The sequence below is a fragment of the Lactuca virosa genome, chromosome 1, assembly GCF_052849685.1.
Source record: "Lactuca virosa cultivar CGN04683 chromosome 1, Lactuca_virosa_CGN04683_v6, whole genome shotgun sequence".
In the NCBI taxonomy this organism is placed as follows: domain Eukaryota; kingdom Viridiplantae; phylum Streptophyta; class Magnoliopsida; order Asterales; family Asteraceae; genus Lactuca; species Lactuca virosa.
This window is the reverse complement of record NC_136426.1, coordinates 237,550,269-237,577,638: the sequence shown is the minus strand read 5'-3', so window position 1 is coordinate 237,577,638 and position 27,370 is coordinate 237,550,269. Positions and strand designations below refer to the sequence as shown.

At 36.7% G+C, this 27,370-nt stretch overlaps 1 protein-coding gene across 1 annotated transcript; it reads left to right on the top strand.

Annotated features, from left to right (window-relative positions):
• Positions 1-19,612: 19,612 nt before the first annotated feature.
• On the top strand, positions 19,613-20,562 carry LOC145165429 (uncharacterized). Its single transcript, XM_079084171.1, has one exon. It carries the CDS (start codon positions 19,684-19,686, stop codon positions 20,389-20,391), a length of 708 nt encoding a protein of 235 aa, XP_078940297.1. The 5' UTR covers positions 19,613-19,683; the 3' UTR covers positions 20,392-20,562.
• Positions 20,563-27,370: the final 6,808 nt, after the last annotated feature.

The following is a 27,370-nucleotide window of genomic DNA, read 5'->3' as shown; positions in this document are numbered from 1 at the left end:
AAGAGAAAGCTTTCGAGAAGAAGGAGTGGGAGTCCAAGCTCTTGGATCTGAGCAAATCTGAGTTGGGAGCTTCATATAGAGGTATAAAGCTTCAAACTTTACCACTCTTTTGATTTGTGCATGTTATGGTCCAATTTAGGGTTTTTGTTCCCAAAGCTTGAAGCTTTATGAGTTGTTGCACTCCAGAGCCTAATGTTTGTCCTTTAGAGTGTTTCTAGTGAAGATGATCCATAAAAATAAGGTCTTGGACGTTGGTTTCAAGCCATGCATGAGTTATGAGCTTTTTGAGATAAGCGATTGGGTGTTTTGTGTATTTGTGACCATATCAGCCATGCAAAGGCTTAAAGTCACTGACTTTATGGAGTAAGAGCTATTAGGGCGTCCAGATCTGAGAAATGAGCTAAGGTCTTAACGGGTTAAGACCAGGAGAATGAACTAAGCAAAGCTGGGCGTACGCCCGACGTAATTCCAGTACGCCCCGCGTACTGGGTTGGTGTCCCCGATCAGATTCGTGCATACTTGAGTACGCTGAGCGTACCAAGGGAGGTACGCCCCGCGTAACCTCTGTGTGAGCTTTTGGGCTGAATTTATTATTGGGCCCTAAGGGTTGGGCCTGGACTTTTGGGCTTGTGTATTAGTGACTTTGAGCAGAGAAATATTATATTGGGCTTTGGGCCATCGAGTTGGGCTTGCCTTTTTTATGGAGAGTTGGGCCTTGGGAGAGCCCATTTATTATTGGTCCTTGGTGGGCCCAATGGGTTTTAGGTCATTGATGGGCTGGTTAGTGGACTACCGTTAGACCTAATGAGTGAGAGTTTGGAATTAGTTCCTAATTGGGATAATTGTGGTTTGGCACAGAGTTAGTGGCCGGTGCATAGCAACAACGTTTATAGGGGCTGTTCATCATCTGAGGTGAGTCTTCTCACTATACTTACCATGAGTGGTATCTTTGTGTGACTGAGATGTCTTATGTGTTTATATTGAGTACTGTGATATCCTGCATTATGTCTATGTGATTTATGCTGTGTATTATTCTGAGTTACTGAGTTAGGACCGGAGGGTACACAGAGTTAGGACCGGAGGGTCCCACTGTGACACATTGACCGGAGGGTCTTACAGAGTTATAGCCTCGAGTGGCTAATGAGATGGGTGTGGTATTTTGGGGAACTCACTAAGCTTCGTGCTTACCGTGTTATGTGATATGTGTTTCAGGTTTTCTCAGGACCGCAGGAAGGCGTCGGCTTGATTGTACACACCAGAGAAAGAGTTATATTTTGAGGATCCTGGATTATTAATTATGGAGTTGTGTTTTGTAAATTAAATAAATGAGATTTCTGTGAAACGTGTTATGAGATTTATGTGAAATTAAAATGAAAATTTTGTTTGAAAATTTACGGTGTTACAAATATATTACACATTCCAACGTACATGTCACTTCTCTTACACCTCTTATCCTCCTTTATAAACTAAAATTAGAACTCCTTCACCATCCCTATTCACAGTTAAACAATTTCATCACATATTCTCTCAAAAGATCAAGCTCATTTTCTCTCCAAGTTCACCTTCAAACATTCCCAGTAAACAAATTCTTCAAGATAGTTCCTAAATATTTGTTGTAAGTACTTCTTATCATCTAGTGTTTTACAACGTGTTCTTAATAGTTTAACTAATTTACACACATTATCATGTGTTTAAAACTCATAGGATTCAAACACCGTTAGGTACTCTAACTCGAAGATCATCGTTTTCACCTCGTTTTCTAGTCGCAAACACGCATAAGGTGAGTTCATACCCCTACATTTTTCAAGACTTTTTCTATGTTTTAGGGGGGAATACAAGTAACACACAAGAAAATTTATGTTCAAATACGTTTAATTACTATTTTTACGAAAAGTGATACATACCTGAAATGGGTTTATTACCAACCTCGTATACTTTTACATACAAAGTTTTGATAAAAAAACGTAAAGATATGAAAAACGAGTACAAAATACACTACACTATTCTTATATATATATATATATATATATATATATATATATATATATATATTGTGAGTACAAATCATTTACTACATTAAACTATATAAATATAGTTTGCGAAACCTTACCACCTTAGGTAACCCGTTGAGCAAATGTTGTAATTATATAAAGTACATATATAATTGTTTTACGTCACTTTCTATATTATCCTAGAAAAAGGGATAATTACATATACAAAAGGTTTTCATTACGAAAACACGTACACTCGTTGAATAAATTTGTGAGACATTGTCTTCATCATACCTAACTGAGGTATACATGAAAGTCCTGTTTCATAACCCGAATCTCCCGTAAGAGAGCGTGATACTTGTGTATAGATCTATATGGGACTGATGATCCCACACCCCGACTGTTAGCTACAGTCAGACCGGCAGGTTATGGGTGACAAATGTGATAAACGTTTCGACACCTTAAGAACGTCGCGGCAGGCAACTTCATTTTCAGCACGGTTATGAAAACTCCCATGTGGAAACGACTATAAGTATATTTTACACGAAAACACATTTCTTCGAACGGTTTTATACATGAATAAAACTACATATTACTATTTTTAAGTATGGAAAACAATGGTACATTTCAATCTTGGAACATTTAATGACTTACAACTCATTTTATGGAAAATATTGGATTTTCTGGAACAAACACCGTCATTTCACAAGTAAACGACTTACAACTCATTTTATGGAAAATATCGGATTTTCTGGAAACAAGCACGATTACTTTATACGGAAAGGCTTGAAATTATTCATACAAACTCTTATGAACTCACCAACTTAATTGTTGACACTTTTTCAAAACAACTTGTATTATCAGGGAATCATTAAAACATGTAACTATCAGCTTTTGAGGATGGGACGCTAAGGCACTAAATAAATCTTTTTTCATCATATTGTAATTGAATTTTGAAACATGTAACACTTACAATGATGTAACTTTTTCAAGTATATATATGATGGTTGTATTTGCTTTGATCATTTATATTCAATTGTTATGATACTGTACATGAAAGTCATCCACCCCCGGACGTTTCCGCCATCCTGGTTTGGGGGTGTGACAGTTGCTTGGTTTTTCTGAACATTGGCTAGGGCTTTTTAAAGGGGGTGGAGAAAGTAATGTAAAAATACCAAAATACCCCCATATTTTTTGAACTTAAACACTCCAAACGGCTACAAACTGACGGAGTTATGAAAAAGGACCTCCAGTGCAACTTTTTCAAATCACAAGGGCCAAATGCATTAAAAAAATTAACAGGGACTGACTTTGTTACTTTTGGCAAACAACAAGGACCATTTTTGTAATTTTGTCTATATTTAATAATACTCCATCCTTCCCAAAATTATTGTCCGTCTTTTACTTTGCAAGTCATTTTTGTTCAACTTTGACCTTAAATAATTTACTTTTTGTTATATAATTTTTTTATGCAAGATATATGAATAGATTGTTTTTTAAATGTATTTTCATTGTTATAAGTTTCATCAAAAATTATATAACACAAATAAAGCTATTTATGGTCAAAATTGACATTGAAAGACTTCAAAAGTCAAATGTGGACAATAATTTTGGGACGGAGGAAGTATACTTTTAGTTTTTGAAATTTGATCAGTGTTCGAGTATATGTATCTTTGTTTTGCATAATATGAAATTGATTTTTAAATGATTGAACTTTGCCTAAAGTGCCTTCATACCTTACATAAAAGAGATTTTTCCTTCCATTATACATTTTCAACGCCTACATAAGTATATAATAAACTAAAGAGTAAATTACACGAATGATCCTTATGGTTTAGGGTAATTTGCATGTTTGGTCCCTAACTTATTTTTCTAACTCAGAAGGTCCCTACTGTTTGTTTTTGTTACGTGTTTGGTCCCTGTCTTACCTAAAAAAACTATTTTGCCCTTGATTTTTTTTAATTTATTTAAATAAACACACCCCCAACCCCACCCCGCTCACCTTAGCTTACATACCCCACCATTTTTCCTATTTAAATAATAGTCTTCTTAGGTAAAAGAGGGACCAAACATGTAACAAAAACAAACAGTAGGGACCAAGAGCGTAACAAAAATAAACAGTAGGGACTTTCCGAGTTATAAAAATAAGTTAGGGACCAAACGTGCAAATTACCCCAAACCATAGGGACCATTCGTATAATTTACTCTAAACTAAAATAGCATAATATTAAACTATCTTACATTTAAAATCCTTAGACAACATTATACTCGATTAACCTAACAAATCCGACCCTTTTAACCAGAAACCCGATTAACCCGAACCCGACTAACCCGTACCATAATAAGGTCGGGTTTAGGGTCAAATTTTCTTTTTGAAGTTCCCAAATAACCCAAAACCCGATCGGGTTGACCCGATTAACAGTCTCCGCCGTGCAATTGCTACCACAACATACCATAGCTAGAACTCTACAATTGAAAGACAAACTTTATAACTTATTAGGTTTAGTTACATTTTGAGGTTCCACATTTTTTTAATAGTTTCAAATTTTTAAAGGGGTGGGTTGCCAAATGGACCCATAACAAAACAAGTTGTAAATTTAATTGAATCTCTGTTTTATATATATATATATATATATATATATATATATATATATATATATATATATATATATATATATATATATATATATATATATATATATATATATATATCAGATTGTAGGTATAATATAAGTTTCATAAAGTCTTTTGGGTTATATTATCGCCAAATCAAACCCCGAAAAAGTTTTATAAACATTCATTATAGAGTTTTTTCATATAATTTTTTATACTCTAGAATATGAAAAAAAATACAAAAATGGTCATTGTGGTTTATCATTGTATGTATGGTTTATTTAACATTTTATATGGTTAAGGTCCAAACCTTAGAAAAGTTATAGATTTAGTCCTTATTCAGTAGTTTCATTGTGGAATTGGGTCCTGACCAGATTAAAAAGACTATTATACCCTTAATATTAAATTTTAACATTTTCTTTAATATTTATTAAATACTTAATAATTCTAAAATACATTTTATAATATATATTTAATATTAAAATAAAAAGCCCCCACCTTTACACCCATCCCCATCCAAACCTTTCTTCCAAATTCTTATTATAGTCGTCACTCATTCCCCCTCTCTTCATCTCCTTCCCTATCCTCTCTTCTTCTCCGTCCCTCAGTTTGCCTTTTCCGACCATTTTCACCACCTTTCTAGCCCTTGGTGTCAGACCCGAAAACACCACTACCATTTCATCCCCACACCCGATATTTCCAACCTGCCATCAAGAAAGCCACAGTCTTCCATGCAGCCTAGAAATCAAGATACATATGCATACACATGTAAATCAATCAACACGCATACACACACACACCTACAAACCAACATACACATACATACACACCTGCAAATCAATCAACACATAACCCCAAAAATAAACACACATGTATACACACTGAACTTACTTACACCATCAAATTTGGAACCCAATATAATCTTGAATCTAGATCCAAATAAACCTTCAATTTTGAATGCAATAAACCTTAAATTTGGAAACATTTTTTGCACACAAACGATTTAAGAACAATAACAAAACGAATGAATTTTGGAAGCATTCTTCGATTTTCTTTTTACTATGTCATTTCGACTATACGATCTGTTGTGGTGGCGATGATAGATAGAAGTTTCTGGTGTGGGGTTGGGATGGGAGTGGAAGGTTGTGACAACCAGAAATTTCTCTTGTACGAACCGTTTAAAAATAAATCAATTCAGTTTACGGCCGTACACCCCCACCCCACCCCCTTGGCCGAAAACTCTACCCTATATATAGGGTATATGGCCTTCATTTGTCACTTTGCACACTTCAAAAGCTTTCTCTCTCTACTCTCTCTCTACCTTCATCGAGTTTCCTCCAAGATCTTCAAGTTGTAAGTGTTTTTCACCTCTATTTGTTGCTTCATTCCTCTATCTAGTAGTAAATCCATGTTCCTATCTCATTAATCTCATCATTTGTCTAGATCTTCTCTCTCATCAAGAACACACACTAGTTCTTGGTGGCTAAAAACCTCATTTCAAGCTTCCTAATAGTAAGTAATTACCTCCTATGCTTGATATCTATGAGAAACCTTGAATTTTTCCCCTAAAAATCGACCCAAAAGACTTAAACACGAAGGGTTTACGGCCATAAACCCATGTGTACGGCCGTACACTCTTCATTGGCCGTAAACCCTAGTAAATGGTCAAGAATTGACCTTAAACTTCCCCTTTTAGCTATGCACGAGACTTAGAACATTTCCATGAGGCTAGATATCTCCTTGAAACACCGAAAATCGTATCCCTCATCAAGTGTTTACGGCAGTAAACTCATGGGCCGTAAACCCATGGACCGCAAACACTTGGGCCGCAAACTCTTGGGCCGTAAACCCTGTTTGGCCGCAAACCCATGACCGTACACCCCTGATGACGGCCGCAAACTCTCCACCTCAATCACATGTGATTCTAACACTTAGTTTCAAGTGTTTCCTAGTCCCTAAGGTGGTTTCCTTCCATAACAAATAGTGTTATGCCTTTACCTAATACATGTGTGTGCAACCATATGTTAAATAGGATCCAATTGTGTCCGAGGCTTCAATTGACACTCAGCATTACTATCGACCTACATCCAAATCCCACGTCAAACTGTGAGTTCATACCCCTATATTTTTCCATGTTTTTAATGTTTTCAGGGGGGAGGGGAATACAAGCCAAACTCAAAGTATTTTATTAAGTTTTAAACTTATTAATACAATTCAACGATTTCCATGTTTAATAACCTACTCGGATATTTTATCCCTTTTGTAATATGTTGAGCATAAGGGAAACTGTTATTTTGGAAATCTAACTTCATAGCTTTCAGAAAGGTTTTACAAAACATTTTACATAACAACACTAATAAACTATAATAACGAGAATAGTTTGGGATAACCCTCTAGGCAGTTTCTACCAAATCAGATTCCATGGATGAATATATATAAACTATGACAGATTTAGTTTATGTTATATGTTTTCTCAGAAGTATAAAGTACATTTATTCAAGGATAATTACTGTTTTATACTGTTTCTAGCTTGTAAACAAGATTATACAGAATTGTGAGGCTCTACTTCAATACTGTACCCTTAGGTGTATAGGGATAAATCCTTTTAGTATAACCAGAGTCTCCTAGAGGGAGAGGGTGATATTTGTGAATAGATCTATTCGGGATTGACAATCCCACACCTGAACTGCTAGCTACAGTTAGGCGGGCACGCCTGGGGTGAACAAATGTCATTTAGCTTAACGCCTGAAGAACGTTATTAAGGTCTCTCGGTCATATCAAGTAAGGTTATACGACTCACAAAATAAGTATAAACTAACTTTGGTTTACGGACTCTACTCTTCACTTGTTTTATTTTTAGTAATAAAACTACCTTTATATATACACTGATAGTAATCAGGGATTTCTAAACTTACATCTCTACCTCTAGGGTGGATAACTTGTTTTTAGGGAAAATATGGGATTTTCCCAGGATAACACTGACATTTCTAAAATTAATGAATTATCTTCTTCTAATATATACTCTTTCAACACTACTTTTCATAAGAAAATATGGGATTTTCTTGAAGAACACTTTTCAAGAAAATCAAAGAACCTCTTCCACCAAAACTAAATGCTTATGAACTCACCAGCTTTATGCTGATATTCTTTCAAACTGCTTGTATTCTCAGGAAATCAGTAGACAGGTACTCCTTGGATTTAGAGGAGCCGGAGCAATAAGAGTCTTGTTTTTATATTTTTGATATGAACAAAACTATGTATTAAACAATGTAAACCTTTTTCATATATGTATTCAATGTCTGGTTGTGTTTACTATGCTTGCTATGATACAATTGTTGTGATACTACGCATGACGTCAACCACCCCCGAACGTTTCCGCCGTTCCGGTTTGGGGGTGTGACAGATTGGTATCAGAGCTATTGTTTATAGTGAACTAAGTATACCGAACCTTACATGGTATACAACTATAAACATTAAGGGGCCTAAGTGCTCTAAACTAAAAGTATACTTTCAAAAATACAAGTATTTTTATAAAAGTATATAAGTATACCCGGGTATCAGAATCCGTGTCATAAGTAGAACAAAACAAAAGTATTTGGATGTTGGACATTGCGGTTAAACCTGGGCAGTTATGTAATCATGTCTAGGGTCAATATAGCCTGATCAACTATATTCATTCGAGACATGACCAACATGTTCTTGGGAGTGACTATGGTGTTGAAACAAGCCTAAAACTTACCTAGATACCAGAAGAGTTCTAGAACCGAGCATAAGGATTAAAATACTATAGGAGTATTTTAGGATGCAATAACGACCGAACCGGAAACTTACCCAGGAGAATCATTCATGTAACTATAATACATTGGAAGTATTATAGATTCAATGCCTATTAACTATCCCTTTACCATCACCTCGCGTAGATAGCATGGTTGGATTCCATCTCCCTGGCGACCCGTACTTTCCCAACCAAGGAGATGACGGATGGATCGAGCCAGAGCCAGAAGGAAACCATGAAATTCCTTTGAACGATGATTTTGCCGAACCATTTCCTGAAGAGACTGACTCGGAACCCGAAGTCGAGAACCTACCTCAAGTGACCCCAATACCAAATCCTAACCCTCAAGCTGGATTCCAAGGTCCAACGCCTATGTGGGTTGGGAGTTTGAATAGATGGAGTCACGAACAAGGCCAACCCCGCCCGTACGATGGGGATCGCCGCTTCTACAATGTGAACGAAGGAGGCTCCGCAGACAGAGCCCTTCCAATCATAGTCCGCCGAGTGGCCCGCAACGTTGAACTAAACGTGGCAGCCATTCAATGAACCATGGAGCTTGAGGCAGACTCGGATGCCAACACGAACCGCATTCGCAATCTCGAAGTTGCTCATGGGAGAACTACGAGGGACAATGAAGCTCTACAACAAGAGCTAGCTACCACTCGAGCTGAAGTCATAGAGCTCTGAGCGCGCCAGACAGTATACGAGAGCCGCCTGCTTGACATGGAGCGCCAGCTGGCTAACTTAAGGATCCGTCCGAGGAGTGCCCGTCGTCGATAGGAGAATACTCTACTCATCCTTCCTCTTTAGTCTAAGGAATAACTTTCATATCTAAGTTCTGAGTAGTTCTTTTCCGTAAACATCTCTGTCTTTCTTATTGCCAAGATGTCCTCTGTATTAGTATGATTTAGACCTATTTTTAGGTCAAGGGTTCCGAAATATGTGTAATCTCAGTTTCAATTATGAGGGCAACAATCATATTTCAGTAAAAGATTATCATTGTCAAAAGTATACCTTAGACCGGTAGCATGCAAATGAAGAAACTTCATCAAAGTCGTATCACTGTTTTGTCCTCAAAACATGTATCATAACATGTACTTAGACGATCATTCCTTTTCCCCATCGATTTCATATCAGCCTCCATTAAAGCTTCGATATCCTAATCGGCACGGGATGGTTAAGCCCCAAATCGTGCTGATATCCTTTGCTTCGAGAAAGCGATTCGTCTCAGTCTTTCCTCTGACGAAGTCCTCACTGGTTATAGTGATAAAATTTGTTCGAACCTTCGTATCAGTTCATGTGCCAAAGCCCAGAAGTATATGCGAAAGGGATGCCATGCATTCCTGGCTCATGTTGTCAATGAGACGCAAGAAGTTAAAGACCTCAAGAGCATCTCTGAAGTCTGCAACCTTCCTGATGTCTTCCCCAAAGACATTCCAGGGATTTCTTCCGAGTGTCAAGTTGAATCCCGTATCGACTTGATCCTCGGAACTACCCTTATAGCTAAATCTTCATATCTTTCAGAGCCGACGAGAATGTGAGAGTTATCCAGCCAGCGCAATGAGCTGAACAACAAGGAATTCGTAAGTTTATTGTATGTGAACTTTATTGCATTCAAATAATTTTCTATTCTTGCTGGGACCACATCATGGGGATGTGGGTCGAATCGATGAGAGTCAGATAGCAAAACGGGAAATCCCAATGCATAGATAAATATTTAGGATACATCCAAAGGCAACCGTTGTTGCTCACAAGCTTCCTTTCTTGACATATAGCAGATCATGCCTCCGAAGGAACATAACCAACCCACCAGTAAGACACCAGTCCTCCAGATGGACTCAGCTACGTTCCAAGCTACTGTCATGGCAACCGTAACAGCTGCCCTAGCTGTTCTTAACGCTAACAACCCAAATGGGAATGGGAACAGTTTCCACACCTCGAACTGTAGTAACACACCAGGAGACCAACAAGGGCTTATTCTGGAGGACACTCCAACTCCCAAACCTAAGAGCGCCAAACGAAAATTCTGGATCAAGATGAAGAACAAGTCGTCTCAGAAAATTGCCAAGAGACGACAACCCGAGATAACTCCTACAGCCACCACATCCGCCCAACCAGTGCCAACGCCAATGCGGCAATATGCTGGAAAACTTCCAAGTTGCGAGAAATGCAACTTCCACTATGTAGGAAAGTGCCATAAACTTCGATGTAAGAACTGCAACAGGCAAGCACACACCACACGATACTGCAGGGCACCTGTACAGCCAAACACCTCGATTACTGGCGTAAATATGGATCAAGTTTGCTACAATTGTGGCGAACCCTGACATTTCGAAAGAAATTGTCCAAGGGTTAAGGATGGCCAAGAAACTCGTTTCGCAAAGACCCCGACCCAACACATCACTTCCACTACCGATGCTAGCTTAGTTCAAGTGTGCGGTACATGTGGAGAAATGGGACATTTCAAAAGAGACTGCCCAACAGAGAAGAACAATGAGGAAACGGGAGGAGTCTGACCTCATGGAATGAGGAAGCATCAAAGAACCCTGCTATGTTTTGGTATGTTCTCGTAAACCCCAATAATTGCTCATAATCATGATTACTTCCTCGTCCAGATTGAATCACGATGTTCTTATAAGATTTAAAGCCCTAATGAGTAAATTATGATGGCTTAGTGAATACATTAGGTTCAGTTGTAGTTATACCTGGCTTGTGTACACCAAACAATCATAGAGAGATCTAGTAAGAACCATTTCATGAAAGTTCATAGCTTCAAAACATCAGAACCCTCGTGTTAGTAGTACCTGTTAACTTCGAGTCAAACACAGAAAACACCAGAGACATTCAACCAGGGGCATCAATGTTCTAACAAAGCGATCCTTCCAAACCAACTTAACGCGCGATTCTACGACGTCATCCTGTTTAGTCCGACTGAGTCTATGTTATACCAAACCCTGTTGTCTTAAATCGTTTGATCGCAAAACTCTCGTCGCTCGTAACAGCAAACTAGATGCGAACTTTGAAAATTCACCTCTCTTCGAAAACCGAAGGTATCCATGCGAAGAGTATGAATCTGAACCAGCGGGTACAATAGTGAAGATCCGCTGAAACATCTGGCGAGAGCCCGAATACAAGAAGGAGAGACTCACCTGTATCTACCTTCGAGAAGTAATCCGTTTTCATGGTATACCTGTAATCATTACCTCCGACCGGGTTAGCTAGATTACTTAGAGAACTTAGCAACATACATCCCGTCTTTCACGTGTCGAACCTAGATAAGTGTCTGTCCGATGAGACACTTGTGATTCCCCTCGACAATATCGATTTAAACGAGAGTCTACACTTCGTGTAGGAATCATTTGAACTCATGGACCAGAAAGTTCAAGCGCACAAAACGAACGTCGTATCCGGATAGTGAAGGTTCACCAGGATACCAAACAAGAACTTGAATTCACTTGGGAGCACGAGAACCCAAGGAAACAGAAGTACCCCCATCTCTTTTAGGTCCACGAGTCGTATCATTATTCTTGAATTTCGGGACGAAATTCCCTCTAACGGGGGGATGATGTGACAACCCAAAATTTCTCTTGTACGAACCGTTTAAAAACAAATCAATTCTTGAAGTACCCCCACCCCACCCCCTTGTCCGAAAACTCTACCCTATATATAGGGTATATGGCCTTCATTTGTCACTTTGCACACTTCAAAAGCTTTCTCTCTCCACTCTCTCTCTACCTTCATTGAGTTTCCTCCAAGATCTTCAAGTTGTAAGTGTTTTTCACCTCTATTTGTTGCTTCATTCCTCTATCTAGTAGTAAATCCATGTTCCTATCTCATTAATCTCATCATTCTTCTCTCTCACCAAGAACACACACTAGTTCTTGGTGGCTAAAAACCTCATTTCAAGCTTCCTAATAGTAAGTAATTACCTCCTATGCTTGATAGCTACTAGAAACCTTGAATTTTTCACCTAAAAATCAACCCAAAAGACTTGAACACGAAGGGTTTACGGCCGTAAACCCATGTGTACGGCCGTACACTCTTCATTGGCCGTAAACCCTAGTAAATGGTCAAGAATTGACCTTAAACTCCCCTTTTAGCTATGCACGAGACTTAGAACATTTCCATGAGGCTAGAAATGTCCTTGAAACACCGAAAATCGTATCCCTCATCAAGTGTTTACGGCAGTAAACTCATGGGCCGTAAACCCATGGGCCGTAAACCCATGGACCGCAAACCCTGTTTGGCCACAAACCCATGACCGTACACCCCTGATTACCGCCGCAAACTCCCCACCTCAATCACATGTGATTCTCACACTTAGTTTCAAGTGTTTCCTAGTCCCTAAGGTGGTTTCCTTCCATAACAAATAGTGTTATGCCTTTACCTAATACATGTGTGTGCAACCATATGTTAAATAGGATCCAATTGTGTCCGAGGCTTCAATTGACACTCAGCATTACTATCGACCTACATCCAAATCCTACGTCAAACTGTGAGTTCATACCCCTACATTTTTCCATGTTTGTAATGTTTTCAGGGGGGGGGGGGAATACAAGCCAAACTCAAAGTATTTTATTAAGTTTTAAACTTATTAATACAATTCAACGATTTCCATGTTTAATAACCTACTCGGATATTTTATCCCTTTTGTAATATGTTGAGCATAAGGGAAACTATTATTTTGGAAATCTAACTTCATAGCTTTCAGAAAGGTTTTACAAAACATTTTCCATAACAACACTAATAAACTATAATGGGTATAGTTTGTGATAACCCTCTAGGCAGTTTCTACCAAATCAGATTCCATGGATGAATATATATATAAACTATGACAGATTTAGTTTATGTTATATGTTTTCTCAGAAGTATAAAGTACATTTATTCAAGGATAATTACTGTTTTATACTGTTTCTAGCTTGTAAACAAGATTATACATAATTATGAGGCTCTACTTCAATACTGTACCCTTAGGTGTACAGGGATAAATCCTTTTAGTATAACCAGAGTCTTCTGGAGGGAGAGTGTGAGATTTGTGAATAGATCTATTCGGGACTGACAATCCCACACCTGCACTGCTAGCTACAGTTAGGCGGGCACGCCTGGGGTGAACAAATGTCATTTAGCTTAACGCCTGAAGAACATTATTAAGGTCTCTCGGTCATATCAAGTATGGTTATACGACTCGCAAAATAAGTATAAACTAACTTTGGTTTACGAACTCTACTCTTCACTTGTTTTATTTTTAGTAATAAAACTACCTTTATATATACACTGATAGTAATCAGGGATTTCTAAACTTACATCTCTACCTCTAGGGCGGATAACTTGTTTTTAGGGAAAATATGGGATTTTCCCAGGATAATACTGGCATTTCTAAATTTAATGAATTATCTTCTACTAATAGATACTCTTTCAACACTACTTTTCATAAGAAAATATGGGATTTTCTTGAAGAACACTTTTCAAGAAAATCAAAGAACCTCTTCCACCAAAACTAAATGCTTATGAACTCACCAGCTTTATGCTGATATTCTTTCAAACTCCTTGTATTCTTAGGAAGTGAGTAGACAGGTACTCCTTGGATTTAGAGAAGCCGGAGCAATAAGAGTCTTGTTTTTATATTTTTGATATGAACAAAACGATGTATTAAACAATGTAAACTTTTTTCATATATGTATTCAATGTCTGGTTGTGTTTACTATGCTTGCTATGATACAATTGTTGTGATACTACGCATGACGTCAACCACCCCCGAACGTTTCCGCCGTTCCGGTTTGGGGGTCTGACAAAGGTGTCAAATTAGGGGTCGATATGTAAAGTGCGAAAAGATATGAGAGTAATCAGAGGCAACATAATAATCGATGGAGTGGTCTCAAGAAAAGGGGATGACATTTGGGTGAAATTATCAATTGAGATTTCAAGAAAGTTTTTTAGTCTTCGTGTAACACTTGATTAATTGTATTTTTCAGTTAGGACCCTAGGGGTGTATTGGTTTGCATAACTGGTCCCAAGGGGGCAGATTTGTCAACTTTGGTAAAGTTGGAGTACGCAGGGCGTACTCCTTGTATGTTGGGCGTACTAATGCAGGTTGGTCGCGGAGCTCATCCACGTACGTTGGGCGTACACGTAGTGTGCTTAGCGTACGTGGGTAAGTTGGAAACCCTAATTTTAGCTCTTGTACCCTATATAAGAAATAAGATAGTCCCTTTTGGCCTTGGTTAACTAGCCTCCATACCTTTGAAACCTCTAATTCGTTCCTTAGCCTTGGTGTGGTGCTTTTAAACTCTTCTGAAGCTTTTGGTGGGTGTTGTGCATCTTGAAGTGGTAGAAGAAGAAGCTTGAAGACTCATTCTTTGGAGGAAAGCCTTGAGATCCAACTTTAGCCCCTTCATTTCTTGGCCTTTGAGGAATAAAGTTCAAATCTTGTCATCTCATTTCATAGATCTAATCCTTGGCTTGCTTTTAGCTTTTTGGTCCCCTTTTTGGGAGCTAAGGTCGTTTTTGGGAGCTTGTAGATATGGGCATATTAAGGGTTTCTTAAGCATAAAGGTGCAAACTTTATGGTGGTTTTGGTCTCATGCATGTGTAAGTTAGGGCTAAGGATCTGCTCAAGTAAGTTTTTCCCAAGATACCCATACATGTTATCTGATATGATTTGATTTATTAATATGTGAGTCGCATGCTAGTTAGGGCTAAGGATCTGCTCAATGTTTGCATGATAGAATACTAGGAGAGATGCATTTGTATGCCTATTGTATGAGCTTGTAGCCTTGCATGCTAGTTCTGACCAGTCGGTGATAGATTGGCCTGACACGTGATGCCTTGTAGTCTAGGACGCATGGGATGCTAGATTGGGTATAATTTGTGTGTGTAAGGCAATCGACAGCGAGAGTGGAAGTTCCTCGCATGAGTTGTAGTATGTGAGATTGGATGTTCTGGATTATTCTATGGATTGTAATGTTATTGCACGAAAGTTGCTTGCTTTGTGCTTTGTGGAACTCTTAAGTGATGTGAGTTAGCTATTAAGCGAATATGTCAAGTCACATGTGGCAAGGGTTGGATATCTCAGAGTGACGGATTTGACCTGATTGCACAACTCTCGTTTGACTCTAAATGTTGTAGGGACGAGTCTTTTACTCGAAGGATTATCTAAGTGTGTTGCATGTGACTGTATTCATGAGGTGGGTAACTGACATTATAGGGAGTTCTTCAGCAGCTGATGGCAGGGTGAGGTTGGAAACCTAGGAAAGCCTAGGAAGTGCTTCAGTGGGTTTAGTTGCGTTGTTTAGCAAGTATTATAGTATTGGTTGAGAAGGTGACTTAGAGGATTCAGGATGATTCTCGAGGAAAGTATGGATAGGTGTGGAAGGTAGTATTGGGCCCGTACTACTTAAAGCACAAGATCCATACTCGAATCGGGGAGAGTCTTGGAGAATATAGGAAGCCTGTGGGATGAGGATTCTTAGATATGTTCTGATCATTTATATGGTTGTTCTTTAGATTGGTGATGAGCACTCGGGAAGGAGGTTCGGGTTCGGATTCAAGCTCAGGTGCAGGTGCTGGGCCGATCGATGAGCGTATGCGGGAGTTCATCTCATCCGAGGTTACCCACGGTATTGTGGAATGGACTCCTGTGATCTTTGGTTCAGTCAAGGAGGGGATTTTGGAGCTCTTAGATGGTCGTCTCGGGGCTTTTCAGACCGAGATTCTAGCGAGGCAGTTGGGGGCTCATCTGGAGCCCAAAGCTGGTGGAACCTTAGAATCCTTAAAGAAGGAGGATCCTATTGCTAGTTCTTATCATATGGGATCGGAGGTGGGTTATGCACCATGTTTTCAGGGGGATTGATCCCCTGATTGGATTGCCTCTGAGGTTTCACGAGCTTTATGCGAGGAGCTACCCGACATCATTGGGCGTGTCACTGATAGATTGGTCGCCAGGTTTAAGGATCGGACGTTGGCTGTTTAGACGGTTCATGGGATGGTCGGGATAACCCAACAGCAGGAAATTGGTTTGGATAGGTAACTGGGGAAGAGGAAGCGGACTCATGGTCCGAATCAACGATCTGAGCAGTTAGAAGTCGCTATGGCTAGTGATAGATACCCGAGGGGCCATGATGTTTACACAAAGGATGAAGGGGAACATGAGCTTTGTGCTTACAGTTTTCAATTTATGTTTCAGATACTTCTGGTTTCAAAGGAAAGAGTCATGGATGATTGCAGAGCACACACCACTCGATTCCGCAATTAGTGATTTACTTTGATAATGATGATGTATTGATGAAATTTGATTTCCTTGGTTTTATGACAATGATATGGTTTACTGTTTTATTAATGAAAATGAAAGATTTTCGGGTCTCATTTTTGGGACATTACACTTTAGTTTGAACTCGAATCAAGAATCAAACTTAAATAAAAACAAGTTAATCGAATCAATAAAGGATCACAATACACCTTTAAATTTCATAGGCATTTATGATCGAAGGTTCATCTTTATCAAACCTTAAAAAATAGTGATTTGTAGGTTCCAACAAAAGAGGGATAATGGAATAAGGATTTCTCAGACGATGATGTTGCTGGTGGAAGCTTCTAAGGTCCCAGATCAACGCACGTGACATCCTATTGTTCTTGCTGTTGGGACTCATCATTAAAGCTTAGTGGAAAGTCGTCGTAGACGATGAAGAGATATACAAGTGTTAGACAAGATGAAGGAGGGAGGAGGCATGGAGAGGGAAAGAAAAAGACAAACGGGTGTTGATGTGAGGGGGATTTAAATATGTTTTTTTATTAACAAAATTGGTAAAAATCAATTAAAAATAAAGGGAAATTTTTAAAGGTAAAATAGACATTTCAAGTTTCCTAAGAGACCAAATTCATGATAAAATTAGTTGAAAATGACCATATCTGCAATTTTTCAAATGTTTGGACCTTAGATACAGAAAATAACAAACCAAAGTGAGCATTTTTGCAATTTTGTAATATCAATCATGTATTTTAAATAAATTTATATAAAACAATCTACTAAAAATTAAAAAAAAATAAATAAATGATTCATTAAACTTGATTAATACATTAAAGATAATGCATTACAATACATAAAATAACAAAATTTCATACATTATCGCTATTCAACCAAATATATTCAATAAAATCTGAACGACATGAATCATGATAAAATTCAATTGAGCACATCGCTATTCAACCAAATATTTCGATATATTAATTGTTTATTAACTTAATATTTAATAGACATTCAGCTATACATAAACAATATAATCAGGTTTTTGAGATGCGTTATCTAACTAACATCACATGTTCACATGTGAAAGTATTATGAAAATTCATGTGGGAGAATCAGCGCGGAGAGGTTGACTTGACAAAATATTTGTTAGCCATCTTCTTGAATAAAAATCAATATTCAAAAAGTATCCCGTGTCTAAGAAAACGAATATTCCACCACCGTAGCCTAGTGAAGCCGTAAACTTAAATTATAAAATGATGTCATCAAATTAAAATAATTATTCGGCAAAGTAATCGAAAGAAATTAAAGAAGGAATGATAAATTTATGAAACAAGAGTAACTAACATAATTCTGGAAAGTAAATAAAGATAACTTGGTACTTTTTGAAAAATTTAAAATATCATATCTTCACCAATTACACCATCATTTATAGCCAAACAATAAGAAAATTAAATTACGAGACCACTCGGAGCCATAATAAAATGTCAAAAGTAGCACACATGTAAATTTCAAGGGTATGGCGTCGAAAAAATTGAATTATACCAAAAAATATTAATTTTTTTTTCACTGGGTTTATAAATTCGATGGATAGCACAAGCTACCGGACTACTACATAGATCCGCACCTGACTCCAAAACCTTTCAGGGTTAATTTAGTAATTTAAAAAATATATATATATATATATATATATATATATATATATGGGGTTAGGTTCATGTGAGACGGCCTAATTTTGTGAGACCGTGAGACGTATTTTTTATTTTTTTTATTTTTTTTTATTTTTTTTATTTTTTTTAGTTAATTCAAGTTCCGAAAATAATATTTAAAAAAAGAATTTTTGGATTTTTCCATTTATTTTGTATTTTAAAATTAATTTTTAGAATATGTACAGTGTAATATTCTATTAGAATATTTCACGTATTTTTCAAAAAAAATGAGATTTTTTTTATTTATTTTTATTTTTTTTAGTTAATTCAAGTTCCGAAAATAATATTTAAAAAAAGAATTTTTAGATTTTTCCATTTATTTTGTATTTTAAAATTATTTTTTAGAATATGTCAGTGTAATATTCTATTAGAATATTTCACGTATTTTTCAAAAAAAACGGATTTTTTTTATTTATTTTTTATTTTTTTTAGTTAATTCAAGTTCCGAAAATAATATTTAAAAAAAGAATTTTTGGATTTTTCCATTTATTTTGCATTTTAAAATTATTTTTAGATTTGGTCTCACGGTCTCACAAAATTAGAATGGTCTCAAATGAACCTGAACCTATATATATATATATATATATATATATATATATATATATATATATATATATATATATATCAAACATTGACAATTACGACAGTTTTGACAATAGTTTATCTTGTACACTAGTCTATTAGATGATCCGGCTTTGTACGACATAAATGTGTATACAAACTTTATCGGTTAAAAAAAAAGTCATTCATTTCCAAAAAGTTTTGTTTAATTGCTCACAGTCGGTCAACATGATAATGTATCTTTTCAAGTGCTAGATTTTTGCTAATGTTTTAATAAAACTCCAGTTATAAAAAAATCTGATAAACATAATAATATGGTCTTTTTTGTTTAGGTCCGATCCAAATGCCAAACTCTATTAATATTATTGCTTTCTGATTGCTGGAAGGGTCTAAGTGTAATTTACGTACCCATTTTTTTTTTTTTTGGAAACGGCACACAACAATTAGCAAGTAGCAAATATCGTTGGGCGGTGAAAAAGTAAAATTAGCATCCTGTTACTTAGATTGAGAAATGGAACCACAATTCAAACGTGAAGGTGATATTAAAAAAAATCACTTTACGACTTAAATATATATTAGTTTGCCCCTTAACCAAAAAAAAACGTGTGATCAACCCTCAAGGTTGACGGTATCTTGTAATATCAACAACAAAAAGGGACATTTCCGTCATTTAAGCTCATCATGAGCTGTATATAAAAACCCCACCAGATTTAATTAGCTCTCATTTATCACCTATCACCATCTTTCATCTTTCTTTTCTTACACCTCTCAAAATCTGCCAAGTTATCATTCTTCATGGACCCAGAAGACGTGATTAACCTCTTCGATTCCTGCTGGTTCAATTATGAAATCCTGAAGAAAGATCAGTCCTTTAAAGCAAACCAATCATTATCTTCATCTGAGCCAAAATTTTCAAGCTTGAGATCAATCCTTGTGAGGTCTAAAAGTGATGATATAGGAAGCTTCAACTATGGTTCTTTCTCTCCCAACTCAGTCCTTTTCACATCGCACCTCGATTCCATCACTTCAGGTAACTCAGATTCTACAGTACAGAAACAAGAACAATTCCAAGAAGACGAAACAAAAACAATAACAGTAAGAGAAACAGTAAACACAGATCCAAAGGAGCAAAGTGTTCAAGAAATGAAGAAAAGGAAGAAGAGGAGACATGGATTTAGCAAGAGCCTATCAGACCTTGAGTTTGAGGAGCTAAAAGGATTCATGGATTTGGGTTTTATTTTTTCTGAAGAAGATAAAGACTCAAGCTTGGTTGAGATCATTCCTGGACTTCAAAGATTGGGTGTGGAGAGAGGAAATGATGATAAGGGTTCATGTTCATCTTCAGGTGCAAGGAGGCCTTATCTTTCAGAAGCATGGGAGAATATGGATAGAAGATTACAGACACCGTTGTTGAATTGGGAGATTCCTGTTGTTAGAGATGAGATTGACATGAAAGATAATCTCAAGTTATGGGCTCACACTGTGGCTTCATATGTTAGATAACTATATGTCTATTTTTGCAGTTCAATATTCTTCAATTTTGATAAAATATGATTCTTGTTATTTAGATAAGTAGTAATTGGGTTGCCATGAATTTTTTTCTTGATATGTAAATATGATTGAGAAATAGAAGGAAATAGAAAGTGGAGGGTTGGTGTCCCTTAATCGAGTTAATTGGTTGGAAGTTCTTGAGAGTTGAAATATCAATTGATAATGCGTTTGGCTCCAAGCATTATCAATCAAATGTCAACACATACATTTTGCTAACCACAAAACCAAACTTTCATAGTAATTTCAGTTTGACAATATATGCATATTCTATAATGAAAATTATGAATATCATCATCATCTTTTCCTTATTATAAATATAGTCCTTGTAATCAATGGTTTAGACAATTAAGTTGGACTTAAGTTTAACAACGGAAATATAATTATAACATATATGATTGATATCAATTATTCTTTATATATTATAAGGATGTTTTTTTGGTGGGTTATTGTCATATGAAAACCCCATCAAGTTAGACGTTCAGTTTTAATTGAAGTGGTTTTTCGGTATTCTAGCTGAGGTGGAAGTTGACGAAATGAAGTGTCCCTAATATTTATCCATGTCACTTAGTTATTCCACATGTAATTAACTTCAAATAAATGTTTAATCCTCTTTCAATTCTCGTGTATTTAAAGAACAACATCAATAGTATATCATTAAAAGAGAGGGATAACAACTAGGTTTTACAAAGACGAATGTTTGTTCTGCGAATAATAAGTCTTTTTTGATTTCTGTTTTTTTTATAGTGTTTTACATGAATTGAAATGCATGGCAAACAACAACCCCGATGTTATATATCTAAAAGTAGATCTAAACGTTTTTTTGTCCTACCCACACGTTCTTATGTTGGAGGTGATAGTTTCTTGTTTATTGATGTCGATTTTACTAGAATGGATTTGGGTGAGTGTGTTACTTTCCTACAACGATTCAGTAGATAGATATATGAGAGGCTTTACTACTGAATAAGGAACCGCCCTTTATCATTTGGTATTAGGTTCGTAGAAAACAAATTGGACTATGCCCATTTTATAAATCCAACTTATGAAAGTCTAGAAATACCAATATACATATATTTGGACCATAATGGGTTTGGTTTGGAGGACTGATTTGAGTCAACTAGTGATGAAACTAGGTCTATAATATTGGGTGAGGGTAGAGAACCTAAATAAGTCCCCCATTGCTTGAAGTTGGTTTGGAAATTGAAATCATACCAGATAAATTTACTTTAGTGACAATAACTTCCTTAGCAAGTAGTTTCTGGGTGTAGGGGAGAATGAAGTAAATGATAAGGAAGGAAAGAATGCACTTGAGGAAGTCCTTGCTACTTTTAATCCTATCCAACAGTATGCTAGAAACTACAAGTTAGATTCCATTGTTAGTTACCAATTATATTTTGGACACTACACTAAGAATATTTTATATAGGTAAAAAATCACTTATAGAAAATTTCGATTGGAGGTCATTAATAAATTTGGTATTGATGTCAGTTTAGGGAAATATAAAAGGGCCAAAAAGCATTATTTGACTATTATTGAATGTGCTCTAGTTAAATATTATGCTAAATTACGGTCATATGGAGAGGAAATCAGAAGGTCGAATTTTGGTTTAATTGTCAAAATAAGTGTGGATTGTATACTAGAGGGGGAAAAATTACTTTAGTATATATGATATGTGTTTTGATGGTGTTAATAAAGGATGCATTATAGGGTGTAGAAGGGTAGTTGGGCTTGATGAGTTGCATGTGCTGTAGGGAGATATGTTAACAATCAGACTTACCAAACTACTCGGGTAGTGGTTTGTGTAGAGAATAAGGAGATCTGGAAATGCTTTCTTGAACTACTGATAAATAATCTCAATATGGAAATGGGACAAGGTTTAATCGTAATGTCATATCAACATAAGGTAGGAAATTTCAGTATTCTACTTTAGATTTTTAATGTTTGATAACTTATGTCACATGTCAGGGTGTAATGTCCCAAATTAGAAACCAAAATTTTCATTTTTAAATAAATGTAATCATGAAAATCTCATTTCCAAAAAGTATGACTAAACATTAATTTGTTCAAGTATGTCAAAACATAATCAAACCAGAGTAAGAATAATAACAATGAAATCAAATCAACAGAAGTCTCCAAAATAGATCCATGGATGCAATGCAATCAAACTGTGCTGTAACACCCAATTCGTCAAGTAAAGCCCATAGCCATTATTTCTTGCATTTGGACCCTTGGGCTCGAGTACGTTGCGCGAACATATGGTACGTCGGGCGTACTCTAGTGGCTGCATCAGGCGGGGTGTCCCCTACATACGTTGGATATACCCATGCGTACATAGGGCGTACACGAGCCAGGGGAAGCCCCTAATTTTTAGGGTTTGCACCCTATTTAAACACATTAATCCCTTCACCTCTTTCAAATTATCAGCCTCATTTACCTCTTGAGCCATATATCGAAACCCTAGTCCATTTCCCCAAAAGTTTGAGCTTGTGTGTGTGTTTTGTGTGTGTGTGGTGCTTAGTGAAAAAAATAAGAAGATTTGTGAAGAAGCATTGGACCAGAAAGAGCTTGTAGATCCAAAAGTTTCTCACAATTTCTATCTTATTGGAGGTAAAAAGCTTCTACCTTGATGACCCCATGTGTTAGTTTTAGTTTAGGGCTTATTTTCTTCATATTATGGTCCTTAAAGTCTTTCTTGAGAGTATAATTTAATCCAGGAGAAAATAATGTTAGATCCTAGTGTTTCTGATGTCCCTTGAGCATAAAAATGGCATCTTGATGGATTACGTTCAACCATTCAAAGGTTAAAGGTTGTTTCATGAAGTTAGTGTGATAAAGTCCAAGATGTGACTCTTTTAAGACATGCAAAAGTATAAAGTTTGCAACTTTATGGCTTAATACACTCTAATAAGATTAGATCTAAAATTGGACGTTAGGTCTTAACTGATTAAGACCTTGAAAGGAGATTTTGGCAAGTTGCAGCGTACGCCGGGTGTACCTAGACGTACGCTGCACATACTTTCCTGATGTCCCGACGATGCAAGGGTCGTGAGTATGCCGGACGTACTGGTGGTACACTAAGTGTACTCACCAAAGAGGATTTGGGCTTTTTAACCTCGATCCATTTTGGACTTAAGGACTTAGGCCTTTGTTGGGCCGCAAGCTTTTCGGTGATGGGCCTTCTTGATCTTGGGCCCATTTTGGATATAGGCTATCTTCTAGGCTTAGGGCTAGTGGTATTTGGGCATTGGTGGGTTAGGCCCAATAAGGAAAGGGTTAAGCAGCCTTTGCAGGGTTTGGACTCTCAGGTTAAATTAATGACCTAATTTCTAATTAGGGTTTTATTACTTTTGATTTAGAGTGAGAGGATTTCGCGAGTCAGCAGTTCGAGTGTGATTTGATATCTTCAGTCCGAGTTGAGTTTCCTTCACTGTAGCCGTGGGTCGATCTGTCACACCCCCGAACCGGAACGACGGAAATGTCCGGGGGCGAATGACTTCATCTTGTAATATCATAACAAATGTATATAAATGAAACATAGACAATCATCATCGCCATACATAAAATATAACAACATACATGGTTTGCTTCATTTTATCATTCATAAATTACATCCAAAAATTAACAAGTGTATCGTGAAAACAAAATACAGCAAATTCCCAAAAGTCCCAAGCTGCCAACCTGCTTAATGAGTTCCTGAGAATACAAGTTATTTTGAAAACGTCAACATATAAAATGTTGGTGATTTCATAAGCATGTTTATATGAAAACTTTACGTTGGTTTGAAAACTCCAGAAAATCCGATATTTTCTGTAAAAATAGTTTATGAGTTTTGTTTCAAATCTTGTATAGTAGCATGTGTATCCTTGTTTTATCTTGTTTGAAAAATGTATAGAGAGTGATTCCCAGAAAATCCTATATTTTCTGTGTCATGAGAAATCGTGGTCTTCAACCCAAAGACCGGAGTGGGGTGGATAGTACAAATAATCAACACAATATCCTTTGCAAAACTAAGTGGTATGTATATTCAGCGTAAAAATTATAATAGTTTTGTTATTCTCTATATGAGTCGTTATAACCATACTAATATGACGAAGTGCCTGTCTTGACGTTCTTCAGGCGTCGGTTTCTGAGAAGACATTTGTCACCCTAGACTGGCCTGTCTAGCTGTAGCGAGCAGCTTAGGTGTGGGGTGTTAACCCCGTATAGATCTATACACAAATTCCTGTTCTCCCTCCAGGAGACTCTGGTTATAACTACAGGGCTTACGGTGTACACTAAGGTAGGTACGGTGAAGGTGCGTCTCACAAGAGCCTTCACGAAATTTCTACGCGAATAGTGTGTTTCATTATTTCAGCGTTAAAATAATGTTACGAGTGTATATTTTGTTTACTATAACTCATAAATAGTAAAAATGTAATCATTTTTATCGAGAGTGTCAGAATAGTTCGTTGTTTCATAGTTGTTATCAAAATAGTCGATTGTTAACGATAAGTTCACGAGAGGCCCAATTTACATAAAATTGGTGCTAATGCCCAATTAACATAGAAGGTGGCATATAAGGCCCAATTAGGATAGTAGGGCCATATAAGGCCCAATTTTTGGTCCACATTGTTATAGGTAGCCATTTTACTAATTGATCCAATTTTGGCCCATTTTATAAAAAAAATCATTTTTTGCCCAAGTTTGTTAAATAGTTCATTTTTGGCCCATTGTAAATGAAAATGTCATAAAAAGCCCATTTTTACCAAAAATGACCATTTTAGCCCATAAATACCGAAATTGACAATAAAAGCCCATTTTTATGAAAAATGACACTTTTAGCCCAATAAAACTGTGAATGTCAAATACAACCCATTTTTATCAAAAATGACACTTTTGGCCCAATAAAACCGTAAATGTTAAATAAATCTCATTTTTATAAAAAATGTCCCTTTTGGCCCAATAAAACCGAGAATGTCAATAAAAGCCCATTTTTATGAAATATGACACTTTTGGCCCATAAATACCATGAATGTCATAAGAGGCTCACTTTTACTCTATTTACAAATATGGCCCCTTTGTATGTTTTCTTTAGTTTTATAGTGAATATTCAAGCTTACTTAGCATTTTTAACCAAACATAATAAGTTATATAATGTAAGTTATTCCAACAACTTCAAGGTTTGAGTAAATCTTGAAATCTTTGGGGCTTTTAGCATAATATCACACATATTAACATATATATCATACAAACATACACATGCAAGCATAAATACTAAGATTTAACACAAAACCAAGCTTGTATTCCCCCCTAAAGATGGAAAATCACGAAAAAAATGGGTATGAAGCTCACCTTGGGCTTGATCGGTTTTAAAGAGAAAGAGGAAGGAAGTTTTCGGCCTTGAATGTTCCTTTGGGAAGAGTTTTCAAAACTTAGAGGGTTCTAGAACTATGATCACGAAAATAAGGTGATTATGAGGGATAATCTTAGCATAAAATGGAATGTAACAACTTGAGTATAGTTATCATCTTACCAAAAGGATGAAACTTGTTGAAAACCTCTTGAAAACACACACAATCTCACGGTTTCTTGGAGGAAAATGAGAGAGCTCTTGAAAGTTTAGAGAGGAAGGAAGATGTGAGTGAGAGTTGGAATGAGAAGTGAGAGAGAGAGATGGGTGGTCTTGGCCGATCTTAGAAATGGAGAGGAGAGAGGTTTCCATAGAGATATGTTGGACATTAGGTTTATACATAGTTACATGATAAACAATTGCATGGATATATGTCATACAACAATGAGGTGTCAAGCCAAAAGTCAACCCCTCATTTGTTCTTTCTTTTTTTTGAATGAGCTAACCGATCGACCCATTAGGAGAGGGGAGGGAGAAGAGATTTTTGGGTTTGGGCTTGAAATGTAGCCGAGAACGATAAGCCTAAAGAGTGTTTTTGGTCCATGAAGACCCATTTACGAGTTTGTAGCCAAAAAGGGGTAAGTGAAAGGGTTCTCGACCCAAATATGGCCCATTAAGTCTTAAATAATTCCTCATGGCCCAATAAGGCCCATTAGGAGGTTTACGGCCCAATACTATGTTGATGAAGAGTTTTCGGCCCAACTATGGCCCAATACTATGTTGATGAAGAGTTTTCAGCCCATAACATGGTTTAACTAGGGCTTTTGGCGCAAGAGGGCCTAATAAGAGAGTTTTGAGTTAAGGCCCACAGTTGAATGCACATAACTTATTGGATTAGATTTTTGGGCTTATACGGGAAGGTTTCAACTTGAAACAAAGTTCTAGATGTATAAATTCGTATTGTATTGAAAGTAACTTATACTGCACATAGTGTTACATAGATACACAAAGGATGCTAGTTGTATATGGATAGGAATTTCTAGCCCTAAAATTCTAGTTGTGACAGTCGAAGGCACCAATGTTGGCCCACCAGATTATGTTTGTAGTATGATGATTATCTTCGTAACAATTCCCTGTTGTGCCTATATCTGCTTGATGTCTTTGTGACTCTTATTGTTATGATTATATGTTTAGTGGTAGGGGTGAAATAGACCCGATACCGGTTGAAAGATACCGAAGGGGGTGAAATAGACCCAGTATCGGTTGAAAGATACCGAAAGGGTTGAAATAGACCCAATCTCGGTTGAAAGATACCGAAAGGGGGTGAAATAGACCCAGTATGTTTTTGACTGTTATATATATATATATATATATATATATATATATATATATATATATATATATATATGGTATGGGGTATTTTGGGGGAACTCACTAAGCTTTGTGCTTATGGTTTTCAGTTTATGTTTCAGGTACCTCCAGTTCGAAGGGGAAGGGCCCAGCCTAATCGCACTACATCCACCTATGTTTTTTTACGCATCACGTGATTTTGGGATTTTGCACTCTAATAATATTTTACTATGATATACTCTCGACTGTTTTGAC

Coding starts and splice junctions, on each gene's coding strand:
- LOC145165429 (XM_079084171.1), top strand. CDS start 19,684: ATGGACCCAGAAGACGTGATTAACCTCTTCGATTCCTGCTGGTTCAAT.